This window comes from Setaria italica, chromosome VI, assembly GCF_000263155.2.
Source record: "Setaria italica strain Yugu1 chromosome VI, Setaria_italica_v2.0, whole genome shotgun sequence".
Taxonomy (NCBI): domain Eukaryota; kingdom Viridiplantae; phylum Streptophyta; class Magnoliopsida; order Poales; family Poaceae; genus Setaria; species Setaria italica.
The window spans coordinates 32,940,364-32,954,041 of NC_028455.1; the positions used below are offsets into that span (position 1 = coordinate 32,940,364).

At 46.8% G+C, this 13,678-nt stretch overlaps 1 protein-coding gene and 1 pseudogene across 2 annotated transcripts; one reads left to right on the plus strand and one right to left on the minus strand.

Annotated features, from left to right (window-relative positions):
* Window positions 1-531: 531 nt before the first annotated feature.
* LOC101782751 lies at window positions 532-1,968 on the minus strand (annotated as a pseudogene).
* Window positions 1,969-5,050: 3,082 nt separating this feature from the next.
* LOC101765461 (methyl-CpG-binding domain-containing protein 2) lies at window positions 5,051-9,911 on the plus strand. Of its 2 annotated transcripts, XM_004973866.2 has the most exons (6): window positions 5,051-5,411; window positions 7,366-7,902; window positions 8,460-8,513; window positions 8,736-8,902; window positions 9,221-9,291; window positions 9,378-9,911. In XM_004973866.2, the coding sequence occupies exons 2-6, from the start codon at window positions 7,379-7,381 to the stop codon at window positions 9,426-9,428; spliced, it is 867 nt and encodes a 288-aa protein (XP_004973923.1). In that variant the 5' UTR covers window positions 5,051-5,411; window positions 7,366-7,378; the 3' UTR covers window positions 9,429-9,911. The 2 variants fall into 2 exon arrangements, with proteins under 2 accessions (XP_004973923.1, XP_004973922.1); XM_004973865.2 differs by lacking the exon at window positions 9,221-9,291 and having other exon boundaries at window positions 5,052-5,411.
* Window positions 9,912-13,678: the final 3,767 nt, after the last annotated feature.

The following is a 13,678-nucleotide window of genomic DNA, read 5'->3' on the forward strand; positions in this document are numbered from 1 at the left end:
AGAATGTGCTCTCTGGATCAATCGCCGGCCGCAGTCTATCCCCCGTCCCGATTTAGGCCCCGTTTGGAACACATGATTAATGTAGGAAATTTGCAGGATTTGAATCCTATAGGAATTTTTCCTATATGGCCCTTTGGAACAAAGGATTGGCCATTCTCCGATCCTTCGAAATTCCTATGGAATGGATCAATTTATAGGAATTTTGGAGAAAATCTAATATGAGGTCCAACCTCTTGGAAACTTTCCTTTGTGTCTATCTCCCTCTTCTCATTACTTTTTTTTCCTATGTTGTATCCAAAGACTCTATTAGAAACTTTCCTACATTCTCAATTGTTATAAAATTGTAAATGTTATGCAACTCTATTCCTATATTTTTTCTATTCCTGCATTCTGAGATTGCTTCATTCCAAAGAGGTCCTTGAGCACGTTTGGATGCTGCTCCGCGGCTGGAATGCCAATTGCCAAACAACGGCTACGGCCAAAATTTGGAGGCCGATTCAGCAAACACATGCGTATAACGTTTATTTTTGAAGCAAACATGCATATAACGTTTATCTGACGAAGTTTGCTACAACTACTCGTACCTCGTACGTGCAGTTGTACGTACAAATTCAGAGCCTTCTTCATCGTTCCACTGATTCAGAGCGCGGACCTTTGGAGCGGGAACACGCCGTGTTGGTCGGCCTGTTCGCTTCAGCTTATTCAGCTGGCTTATCAGCCACCAAACAGTGTTTTCCTCTCACAACAAATCAGCCGTTTCAGGCCTTGCCGCGGCACCGGAACACCGGCGGGAGGGCGCAGCAGCTTGCCCATCTCCTCCTTAAACCTGTCCATGGCGGGGCCCGGCAGCCACATCGGCACGACGACGCCGTCCTCGCCGTCGGCGTTCCTGCCGCGCACGAGGAAGCTGGAGCACCCGGGGATGGGTCCGACGCTCGCCGCGCCGCCGTACACGGGCCTGCCCCACCCGTAGTCGAGGTCGCCGAACCCGACCTGGTCAGGTCGGACGTGGTACACGCGCGCCGCCGCGAGGTTGGGCCGCCCGCGCAGCGCCATGTGGTCGGCCACGGACTGGATGTACTCCGCGTCCACTTCCGCCTTGGCCTTCCGGACCAGCTCCACGGCGTGGCCCACCGGGTTCGCGCGGAGCTCGCCGGCCGTGGATGGCGACAGGCAGGGCGAACGAGTTGCCGTAGTAGCCGTTGGGGATGTGGAGCCCGCCGGACTTGCCACCGCGGGCGCTGGCGACGAAGCCGACATGCACCTCCTCGTCGTCGTCCGGGGCCAGCGCCATGGTGAGGAGCTTCCACAGGAAACCCAGGAGGATTTCGAACGTGGTGGAGCGGTTCCGGAGGTGGGGAGGGAGGAGGGCCTTGATGGCGGTGATCTCACGGGCGCCGAAGAAGAAGGAGCACCGCGCCATCGCATTCGCGTCGACCGGCACGGCGGCGCCCGGATTGGTGTCCGGCGGCACCGGCACCTCGTTGTACTCGGGGTGCGGGAAGCTCGGCCGCGGCGGGTCGCGCGCCATCAGCAGGTGGCGCTCCCACACCGGCTGCACCGCCGGCACCGCCACGCCCCGCGCCAGCTCGGCCACGGCTTCTAGGAACTGCAGGAGCCCCTGAGCGTCCGCCATCACGTGGTTCAATCGAACCGCCACGACGAACCCCCCGTATGCCAGCCGCGTCACCTGGAAGAGGAGGAGAGGGGAGTTGACTATGGCGGACGAGCCAGGGACGTCAAAGAGGAGCTCGTCGAGGCACGGCAAGGGCGGGTGCACGGCGTCGCCGATGTGCTCGAGGCGGACATCGGCGTCGGCCTCGACGAACAGCACGCCCTCGCCGGTGCACGGCCCTCGAGCTCCCTGAGCCGCCCGGCGAGCGGGTAGTAGTGCACGAGCGCCCCGGCGACGGCGTCCCGGCTGACCGGCGCGGGGTCCCGGCCGTCCATGGTTCACCATCTTGGCTAATGGCTATAGCCTCGCAAAAGAAAAAAAAACATCTTGGCTACAGAGACAGGAGAAAGAAAGAGGTGAGAAGGTAGGTGGTTAGATCTTTCGCAAAAAAAAGGATGGTTAGATCTGGTACTTATTAGGTTTGCCCGATCTACCACGAGATGACGTAGGTATATTTTTTTTATGCATGCGTAAGCACTCAATTAAGGGAGTTGCTAGTTATAAGAATGGTTCATGTCTTTACAATTTGTACGTGCACGGTATTTTCAAGGTGCATGTACCTCAAGGTGCTTTTAGTAAGGTGGCATGGTATTCTCTTAAAGTTACTCAGCTTGTTTGGATAGAAAAGAATTGAAGTGGAATGAAGGAGATTGAGTCTAAAATGAATTGATTTTCTCTTCAATTCCTCCCATTACACTTCAATCCACTACTATCCAAACAAGATCTGATGCGAAATAAAAACAAGGACAGAAACAAGGCGCGGTTGTCGTGTTGGCACAAGGAGAGTCATAAGGAGGAGGACAGATTGGGATATCACTAGACGGCTTGATAGGGCACTTCCACAATACCGCTGATTTGATGTGAAATTGCAAGTTAGTGGTTCCTATCATAAATACAGCATGTAATCTTGCGTTTTGGATTTGGATCTTTTTCGTATTTCAAAATAGTGAAAAAGTCAAATAGATGTAGAGCTCCTGCCTCGTTTGTGCTACTTTGGGGGTGGCTTGAATCTTGCTACATTGTACATTTTATTTTTGAAAATTACATGCTGATATTTGGCCATCCCCTGTTTCAAATAATCCGTTGGAAAGAATCGAACTCGAAACCTCCATCCATGAGCGCAATTGTTCACTCCAAGGGAAAAAAACAAACAAGAAGGCTTTGAAGATTTTGGTCTAAGAAAGAAGAACTATTTTTTTTCTAGTAATCGTAGTGCACACCAGAGGCTAAATGGTGCATTAGAAGTGAAAATAATGTAGATGTACATCACTAATTTCGCGCCCATATATTTTCCATGCAGGAGTTAGACACGAATAACAATGCACATTCTTTTCTTATTTACGTGATCATTCACGGGTGCAGTCTATAGCGTATACGTGCAGAAGGTAGCAGGTGGAGTATTTATCTTGTATTTGTTGTATTTTTTTATCTAAATCTTGCATATCTTGTATTTTGCACCTCGCAAAGAAAAAAACTATATTTTGCTTTCAAAAGTTCTATACGCGTCTATCTATTTTTTTCGTTTCTTCGCCTTGCTTCTCACATGCTCCTGATGTGATGCACGTTCTCTGAGAGACGAGTCTAATGCATGCCTCGTATTTTCCTGGATTTTGCCATTTTAATTTGGGAGTTTCTGAATGTGTTTTGCACGTTTGCAAAAAACCGTATTATCCTGTTTTCTTTCACATGGATTATTGGAGGCCTTTTTTTCATGAGAGGGATTAGTACGGTTGTTTATTGTCTGGACAATAGCCTTGCAAAAAAAAAAATCTTTGGCTATAGAGATTAGAGACATGAGAAACACGCGAGAAGACAGAAACGAGGTCCCTTTCGAGGCGATGTCCTTTCGCGCCTACTAATCCTTCCGGTATGGCCAACAGCAGTGGAGATGTGATAGCCCCAAATACGGGAAGGCCCAAGTAAATAGAGAGTGTAAAACACACGGCGAGCCCATTAGTCTGGACTAGGGCTGTCAAAATCAGCCGTAGTTAGATAAAACGGGCTGACTAGCCTACTCAACAATGTAGGCATTTTTAAAGAAACAATTTGTGCATTTTTACGATGGAGGGATTTGATATGCGGGCTTGAGCTCGTCGGAGTCAACACGTTGGCATGTATTAAACCTGAGAGTTTTAGGCCTAGTCCGGCCCAAGTCCATCGTGTTTTGGTCCTAGACATGAGCATTTTGTGGGTCGAATCGGGGGCTAGGTCGAAAAAAGCCGATTCATTTCGAGTTGAAAATTTGTGTGCACGAAATCCTATAGCTATTGTCAGGTCGAGTTTTTGACTGAACTTGGCTTATGTTTCCTATACTTTTTAATTGAAAAATAAATAAAATTAGTTGTTTGGGTGGGCTCGTACCATAACATTTTTTTTTTCAAACTTTAATTTTCGCTGACCAGGACCGGTAGCTAGTGGGCAGGTCAAAACTCATCACGCTCGGGTCAAGCTGCGGGCCGGACTGAGCTTAAAATGCTCAAGTCTATTTGGCCATTCACGCCTGCTATAGGGCTGCAGGTGAAAACCAGCCCGAAAATTTTCGATCGCCTGGAGCATGCTAGACATGGAGGCACAATATTTTTTTTATCATAAACTCACGATCTGCGGATACAATATTTCTCATGTATAAGAGTATCTCTAACAAAATTATCATCCCACTCTCCAAGCTAAAATTTGCCAAATTTATTAGAAAATTACGATCCAAAGTTGCTATCCGAAATAACATCCCATCCAACTTACCAAATACTCTCCCGCACTCTTTAAATTTGACAAGTAAGTTTGACTTGCCAGATGTGGATCCCGCTTCCAAAATGGAGACTGCAAAATGGAGAGTCAGTTGTAGTGTGAAATGGAGAGTGTAGATTTTTAAAGAGAAACTCAGCTATTAGGATCTAGAGAGTGGGAAATAGATAGTCTTGCTACACTCGGAACAGCGGCAACGGCTGGCTGCTGCACGCAGCCGGCAGCTGTTGCAAGAGTAGCAGCCAGCTACGTAGCAAGCCGGATGGCAGTAGCAGCTACATTCAGCTGGCAGCCGAGCGACTGGGCTGTCAAAGCTGTTCCGAACTTATCGTGTGTTGGAATGAGCAACTTAATAATTTTTTTTGGCAACTTAACTAGCGAATTAAACGGAGAGTGAGTTGCTCTAACCAGGTACTTGCTATTCGAATTTATAGATCACATCTACATTTAAATTTGGCTATCCAACGTTGCGCCTTTTCTCTGACGCCATCATCAACATTTACTATCAGAATTGTTTTATTGATTGATTACCATCCATAAATCTAGTATGAGTGTCCAGAACCTTCCGAGTTGTAGGTCTGAAACCATCACCATCTCCCCTCCACAAAATGACTCCTTCGATTTCTTCAAAATTTTCGGTCACCACCACTCGTCTCGTACAGTGTGAGTGAAGCCGGTCGGCACCCTCCTCTTACCGCCCGGTGCGCGCGTAGGCGCGGGCGCCGAGGTCTCCGAGGCGGCGCCCGCGAGCAGGCCGGAGTGCGGCGAGGCGCGCCCGCGCGCGCGCTCTGCCCTCGCCGGGCACCACGGCTCGACGCGACCCCCGCCGGGCCGAGCTCTTCCGGCGGCTCGACGCCGCCTGCGACGCGCGCCGCGGCGGACCGCCGTCTCCCCCGCATTTCGCCCCGTATCCTCCGCCGCCGCCGCCGGAGGCTCCCGAGGAGGACGACCAGCCCATCTGGCCGCCCCGCAGCCGCTACTGGGAGCGCTACAAGTATGCGCTTCGCTCCTCCTCCTCGTCTCTGTTGTTGATCGTTGTGGTTTTGTTTGAGGTACTTCACAAAAAAAAGAAAAGAAAAGAAAAGAAGAAACGTTTCGGTCCTTCTAGATTTTCTGCTGGTGGATTTTCGTGTTAGCCTCGCATTATATCGAATCTTGGATAGAGTTTGTGCTGATGGATGCGTGATTAAGCACATGTGGTTTTTCCACTTCCCAGATGAAGGAATCAGAGAGTTGCTTCTCTTGATTAACAATAAGGCCAACAAAATTGTGCTTGCATTGTTTACATGCCTAAATCCTGATAGATTTTGGTGTCATTCTAGATTTTGGTTTAGGATAATTAAGAGGGAACATACGGTTCATGTTTGGCAAGCCTGGAAGAAGTTGTAGGAGAAAATCATGATTTGTGATGCTGGTATGATTAGCAATCTTCCATTTGAATACAGGGGCATGTGTTATTGCTGTTTGAATGCTGAGTTTTTTTCGACTAAGGGAACCACAGCTGTGTCTCCTTTTACAGCAAAGGATCCATAAAAATTTTGTGGTCATAACATTTAAAATTCTGTTTCGCCCTGCCATTTTGCACATAGCTAATGGACAGGTGTAAATGTGTTTTGCGTCTGAATTCTGAAACAAATTCAGACAAGCTCAAGTATAAAGAAAGTGGCTCGTAGGCTCGAAAGAAACAAGAAATGTTAGCTTCTTAACATTCTCGTTAACTTAATGTTATTGGAATGCTGACTAGCTTTTCAACTTAATGCTGTGTTTCTATTGCTAATGATTAATTGTATCTAGCATTCTAGCCTATGGTTATTGGTATATTCTGCATCAGCTCTACTTAGTCTAACAGTTAAAATGTTAGGAGTTATGCCATACCTTATTGTAACTGGATCTGGATCAGATTGGTAACTTCCTAAGCATACTAACGAGGAACTATCTTCATAAGTATTTTTTGTTATTAATGATATCCTGGAGGTGAGCCTAGAAGTCTTTTTAATTATATAAGTGCCAGTTAGTTCAGTTTCTAAATGCTTGGAATTTATGCCACACTACAGTGAGCCCGATGTTAAAATTTCCATTTTGATTCAAGAAATACCTTGTTTGGAAAAGGACCTTGGTAAAACTGATTGGTTGGGCCCTGTCATTACTAAGGAGGCACACCTCCTGTTAGTTGTAAATGTTCTAGAGATATATAGTACAGTAGCTAACCTTATACAGCCAAAATGAAAAGGCTGTGAAAATACTGGTTAATCCATGTCCTGCAAATCCATGTGTTTATGCATATGCTTTCTTTAACACATCATAGAGAACTTATTAGCAGTAGCCTCCTATAAAATGTTCTCTAGAACTCTGTGGCCAACTTGGAATGGTTCTGTTGCTGACTGAATATAGTTTTGATATTTGGAAACATGGTTTCCAGTATTCTAGAATCTAGATACGTTATTAAATCTAAGATTTACAATGAACGAGGCTTTTATAGGTAATCCTCTTTGTATGTCAATTACTTTGCATTGTTTCCCTCCTATATTTTTCAGCTGCACCACTGGGTATCTACTACAGGATATATTTGGTCACTTTTCACTTACATCAAATCTATGTTCCTAAGGGATCTTTTAAACTTGTAGGCTTGTCTCAGAAAACCTGGTTTGGAAGTATTCCTTCTGTAAATTTTGTTTTCCCTGGATTTTTTCTCCAAATTCCAAAACCAAATGCTTTAGATTGCTGTATTTCCAAGTTAGGCTATAGAATCATACTGACATTTCCAGCGACCTAAGAGGCTGAGACATTATATTGTGAAATGGTTACCATTCGTTAGATCTCGGCTAATGGAATAGTTTTACAAGCTATATACCTTTGTACTCAAGATATTATGTATACAGTACTCATTCTTTTTCCAAGCTAGGATTTAATTTCTAACATTATTATTTTTTTACTATCACTTCCAACAGGTCTCTACGGAATATGGAGTCAAACCTGGAAAATTCCATGATCGGTTCTACTGTGAACTCTGTGTCTCTACCATCTGGGAAGAGACAAAAGACATTATCTGATACAGATGGTGACCAGTATGATGGTGCATCACAGCAAGTAGTCATTTATGGGAATGACAAAAGTGTTATGGGACAAGATGAACAGAGTGAAAGCCATTTCACACTTGAACCATCAAAGCCATCAAAGACACCAAAGCGTGCATCGGGGAAGAAGATTGGAGCCTTTGCTGTCCAATGTGCTAAGTGCCAGAAATGGAGACTTGTTTCAACAAAAGAGAAGTATGAAGAAATTCGAGAGCGAATTAGAGAAGATCCTTTTGTCTGTGAAAAAGCCCGTGAGTGGAAGCCTGATGTGACATGCAATGATCCATCAGATGTATCACAGGATGGCAGCAAGCTTTGGGCAATTGATAAACCTGACATTGCACAGGCCCCTCAAGGATGGGAAAGGTTGATTAAGATAAGAGGTGAAGGAAGCACCAAATTTGCTGATGTGTGAGTAACATTTTTCTATCCAAACCTAGTTGAATGCTTCCTAGTTTGACCACTTATTTCTGAACAAATGGCGTTGTAGTTGTTACGAGTTACGTCCCAGGATCTTGTGAACTTGTATGCATACTTGTGCTGTCTGCTGTATTTTCCCTGGCTGACGTCTAACCTATGATAAGTTCCTAGTTCATGACAACAAACAAATGAAATAAATAAAACAAACTGCTATATTTGCTTAAAGGAATGACTGATGGGAATAATTTGTATTGTTGGTTTAATGTTGTACAAAACAGTTCTCCTTCAATATATTTATACCTGGAGCCAATGTTGTTTACTCCAGTCAAATCCTATTATCATGCTTTATGATGTTCTAGCATTGTCATTTTGCACACATTTGTCTTCCCCCATCACTTAAGTCGAAGATTTTGTTGGGGATGGAAGTACTGGAAAGAGGTAAACCTACATACGGTGCTGCATTATTTGTGTTCGGATGATCTGTAACCATATATATGACATTTTGTATACATATAGTGTGCTTATTGACGTTTCATTCATGATTTCAGGTACTATAGGTCCCCTACTGGAATTCAGCTGAGATCAACGAATGAAGTTGAGAAGTACGTCAAGTCCTTTTGATCAACTCTCGTTTTAACCTCTTCACTTAAGTGTATTAGTACCCATGTCCAGTTTTAGATGCATGTAAAATGTTGACTACCTGCAATTGATGGCTACAATTATTTGTGGTCAACCTTCAATTATTCCCAATAAGCGATGTTGTTTTTTAACTAACTCAATGGTAGATATAGTTCTCTAATTCTTCGAATTCCATGCTTGGATAGGTACCTTGCAGAGCATCCAGAATACGTAGCGCAAGGTGTGGATTTATCTCATTTTTCATTCAAGTCACCTGCACCACTACAGAAGGACTATGTTAGAAAGCGTTCCCAGACAAGCCAAAGTGGTGTCACATGTACAGGATCAAATAAACTTCTCCAACCGAAAGAAGGTAATGTGCTAGTGTATATTACATAAATTGAACATACTACATTTCATGTTTTCTAGTTTGCCTTTTTTGGTTGGAATGTGTGTATTGAAACTATCCGTTGAATTCATGACCTCAATATTTGCCAAATGTAGAAGTAAACTCTTTGACCAGTGGCTTGTTACTCGCGATTGGTTGATGTGCCATAGCTTCTGGACATTTTTCTTCCAACTACGTCTATATGGCATACGCCATAGTTGGTTGTTTACTTACAGTTGTGCCTGGGACACATGTGTTCCAACTGCATCCATATGGTATATGCAATTGGTTTTTCATTTACAGCCTGGGACATTTGCGTCATCGCTTGCTCCAGCCATGTGGACATGTATTCATGTCCTCACCCCAACCATCTGGTTTGTGTCGTGGATTAGTATTTTGGCATCAACCGAGCGCATGCTCAGTATTCTTATCTGATCCCTTGTTTTGTTTCTTGGTTCAGTGCAACCCATCTCCTGGGCAGCTCCATTGGGGAACAACAAGCAGCTGGTGATCTACAACGAAGATCAGCCTGAAGCGGTACAATCCGAACCGCTGGAGCTGACAAAACCCGAGAGCCCGCCGGCACCTGCTGTCTAACCCAATAACCAAGCATCCGGCATGCCCAGTCCCAACTTTTGGGTGGTCTTCAAGTGATGCAAAAGTATAGATGGTGTGCTTCTACTAGGACTAGAAAGACTTGGTTCCCGTAAACCGTAGCTAGGTAGGTAGCTGTGCCGTGCTCATGCTAGCTGCTTTATTGGTTCGTTGTCTTGGTAACCAGGACCGGATTGGAAGGCCGTGTGTTGCTTTCGATCGACGCCGCTCTGGCGACGTGTGATGTAGGAGTGTGCATGTGTTATAACGTAGCTGTTGGTGGTCAGATGAAACTCTGAGAATTTTTGGGACGACAATGCAAGAACGTGCGTGTCGTCGAAGTGGGAAGGTATTAAGACTTGGACTGGGTTAACTGTTGGCATCCATGCCTGGCGTCGTCGATGGTGTGTTCTTTGCCTGATGAGTGCGCCCGGGTCCGTCGATCTCCCTGGCTGGCTCTGCCTTTGGTGTGGCGGTCCTTGCCTCTTGCGTGCGGTGCAGGGGCTCGCCGGTGCTCAGCCAATGGGCGCGGCGGCACCGGCAGGCGGTTGCGTCGCGCGAGAAAGCTGAGGGGGCCTTGCAGGTATCCAGATTATTCGCAGGGAGGAGGTGCGCCATCGCCTGTCTTCTTGGCGGCGTCGCCGGTGGACGCCGTCGCGGCAGCGCGCGCGGTTTGATCGCGCGGGCGCCGGCGCCGGCGAGCCAGGTTCATGCAGCGCGTGCTAGTGGAGCTACTCGATGGCCCAGGTGGACGGGATCAGTGGCAGGAAAAGCCGCATGAGCGGAGCCGCGCATCCCGCGGCGTGTGGAGGCGCGCGCGGTGGTCGTCCACTCGTCCAACGACGACGAGCCGGGAACCCCCAAGATGTGCTACTACTAGGCCAAGGCGCCGTGCGCGAGGGGGCGGTCGCGCCACGGCCTGCACACACGGCGGGGGATAAGCCAACGGAGTTCGCCGGCGTGTCGCGCAGGTGGCCCCCCGCCCGTCGGTCTCGCCCAGCGCGTGCGTCCGCATGCCAGGGAGCTCGGCCCGGGGCCGTGTCGCGAGTCGTCCTGGGAGCCCGCAGAGCGTGCGCTCGCTGAGACGCCGCACATACCGTGTACGCCGTTCGATCTGTCGTGGACTTGTCTTCCGACATGTCCGGATTCCCGATTCATCTATGCCATGTCAGTAAGGCTGCTAATGGTTTGGGCTGAGCCCGGTATCAACGGTCTGGTTTTGCTACTTGGGCTCATCTGGTCCGGTGGCAATTGGTTTGAGCTGTCTAGTAATCTGGTTTGGTTTGGTTTTCTTCCACAATGGATTGCAGGTTTGGTTGAGAACTCGGGCTCATGAGCTCATTCGGTCGCTCGTTGCCTCACCCAAGACCCCGACGAGTGACGACGCGACCCTGTATGTCCACTTCAGCTCCCATTGCGCCGCCGCCTGAAGGCTCGTCCTTACCTGTTTTCCCGGTTGGAGGTCAGCCCACAGCTTCCCGGTGCCACCACGAGACATATGGAGTAGCCTCTGAGCCATAGATTGAATCGAAGAATCAGACTGAGGGTTAATAAAATCTTAAATCTTCTTTCTTCGTCTTGAAAAAAATAATTGTTGGGTGTAGCTAATCAACCTCGAGCCTTGGAACGATTAATTAATCAATTCGAGGGTGTCTTCACGCCGGTTGTCTTTCGAGTAGTCGTTCGGCATCCAACCCCCGAGCTTATGCGCTAGGTGAGCCGTAGGAGCCACATTGAGTAGTTATTTGACGCTTAGCTCCAAGCTTGGAAGCTGGCTGAGCCACTGGAGATATTCCGAGTAGTACTTGGCGCTTAGCCTCCGAGCCTGGGAACTAGCGGAGTCATTGTTGGTACGCTAAACATCCTGGAGAGTTGTCGCCGAAACTTGACCTGCAAAAAGAGATGCATACATTATGTAGCATATTTGTAGAATGTTGCAACTACTGAAATTTATTCAGTCATGAATGTAAATGTTTTGTGTCGTGCTTTTATTTCGGTTATATTTCTCCCGATTAGTTAGCCTATTACGTTTAGGCTCACGGTCCTTGTTTAGTCGTTACCACTACATGTGAGATTTTTGTCTCGTGTACGCGTACTGGCATGCTGCTATGAAGATCTTTATCTCGTATCCTAATGTTTAGGCATGACAGAAGATCCGAAACTTTCACGAATTGATACAATATGTGATCACTCTGGTCACCATCTTTATCATATAATTTCCTTTTTCTCTTCCAAGATGTGAGCTCCTGCATAATCATGATGCATAACCCATACTAATAGGTGAGCTCAGATGTGCAAAGGGTGAGATAGCTTCTTCTGTCTCTTCTTAGATGGTGGAGACACAGAGTTCTCCGTAGAACTGATCATGGAATTTTCTGGTTTTGATGTGATGCATCATCGCACCGGTCGTTCTCTGTAGGATTATTGATCATGAATTTTTTTAGGTTCGCCTTCATATTTCTTAGAGACTTGTGTTGAAAGTTTTTTTTTTAAAAAAAACATTACTTACTTGCTACAAGGTGAAGAATAGCTTGATTACAAAATGAGTAGACACTCATAATATCTTATGTACGAAGATGTTTGGACTTGAACTTGTTCGAATGTGTTTCGGACACAACACACATTTACACCTGTCCGTTTTAGCTATGTGCAGAATGGTAGGGCGAACGTGTAAATTATGTTTCGACCACATACTTTTTCGTGGATCTTTCAATTTTGTCCCTTTCTCTCATCCATGGATACAGGAGTCTCTCGCGCTGTTCGTCGAGGCCGACGCCGGCGCACCCGCCCTTCCCGTGCCTCCAAGGGCTCCTTTTTGACGTTTCATCTTAACTAGTTTCACATACTTTGCATTGCACTTGCACAGCGCATGGTTAGACAAAAGTGGCATCTTATATGCAAAGTCTTATTCTCGGCAATGCACTATAGACTCGATTCCCGGCTTTGTTGGAAAAGGTGGAGGCCAAGAAGAAGAAGGTGAGCTCATTGTTGTTGTGGACCTTGAGGCTTGAGCCATGTATTGTTGAGCCCAATTCAAGACCGGTGCCGGGCCAAGCTGGAAGGACACGTTTTAGCCCGTTCCTTCTCGTCTCGCGATTCATCATTGACTTGTGTTCTCCAAGACCCTGCAAACTGCTGTCGCTTAATTCTTTCTTTTTGCGCAAGAATTCTGCCGCTTAATTGATTGGAAGAACGAAGCAAAGGTCATCTCCGATCCTTCTCGATCCACAGCAAGATTTTTCTTTTTGTCGCAGTGCATCAGCTAATTCAGTCAGGATTATTATTCAGTGGAGCTAAGAACCTGATCGAGTTATCATGAGCCCCTGACTGGAAACGGAGCAAGTGATGTCCCGTCGCGTAGCATAAGGCACCAGACCAGAGCTGCACGCGTGCTCACTCAGTCACTCGGGTAATGCAGCGTGCACCTCATCCAACCAGACGCCGATGCACACACAGGCACAGCGGTTGCATGGCCGGGCCTGCCTGGACCCGTGCATCACTGACTGCAGTTTTTTCTTTTTTGACTTGGGTTCAGAGGTTGAGCTTTTTTTGGACGGGGAAGAAGCTCCTGCGATCATCCATCAGTTGCAGCCATGCCACCATGCCGGCACTAAATATAATGAATTTGACGACGTTTTGGAGAAGGGAAATTAGGGCACGCTGTTAAGAGGAAAATTTATTCCTTTTTGCTAGAATTTAGAGTATCTGACACGCCCTCCTGAACTGAAATAATGCACGCAGAAATAAGAGTACGCCTAGCTTGCAGGAGCATAGTAGCAGACTAGCAGGACCATGCTCGATCGGTTGCTCATCACCAATCATGGAATAGCTTGGGTCCATCGATCTTGCATTGTCACTGATGAACGTGTAGAAAGAAAGCAATAATGCAGATTATATTGGCACATAGAGTACTTCTGCAAACTACATCTACGTCACGAAAAAGACATGAAGACATACACAAGCCTCCAAATTCGAAAACGGCAAACCGAAACCATTCGTTCGTTGAGTGTCGCTGTCACTGTCAGCTAGGCATGCAAATAATTCAGCAGGAAGGAAGCTAGGGACGCCGCGTCCAAGAACTGAAGAACATGCATGCCCGGCATCTAGCAGCTAGAGCTTGGTGCAGCGTCACTCGCCGCAAACAGTAGAGCATGGCCGCGCCATTGT

Excerpts from the sequence above, each read along its gene's own strand:
- LOC101765461 (XM_004973865.2), top strand. The coding sequence starts at position 7,379 with ATGGAGTCAAACCTGGAAAATTCCATGATCGGTTCTACTGTGAACTCT. Across the intron at positions 8,514-8,735 it reads TCAACGAATGAAGTTGAGAA|GTACCTTGCAGAGCATCCAG; the intron begins GTACGTCAAGTC and ends ATGCTTGGATAG. Across the intron at positions 8,903-9,377 it reads ACTTCTCCAACCGAAAGAAG|TGCAACCCATCTCCTGGGCA; the intron begins GTAATGTGCTAG and ends TTCTTGGTTCAG.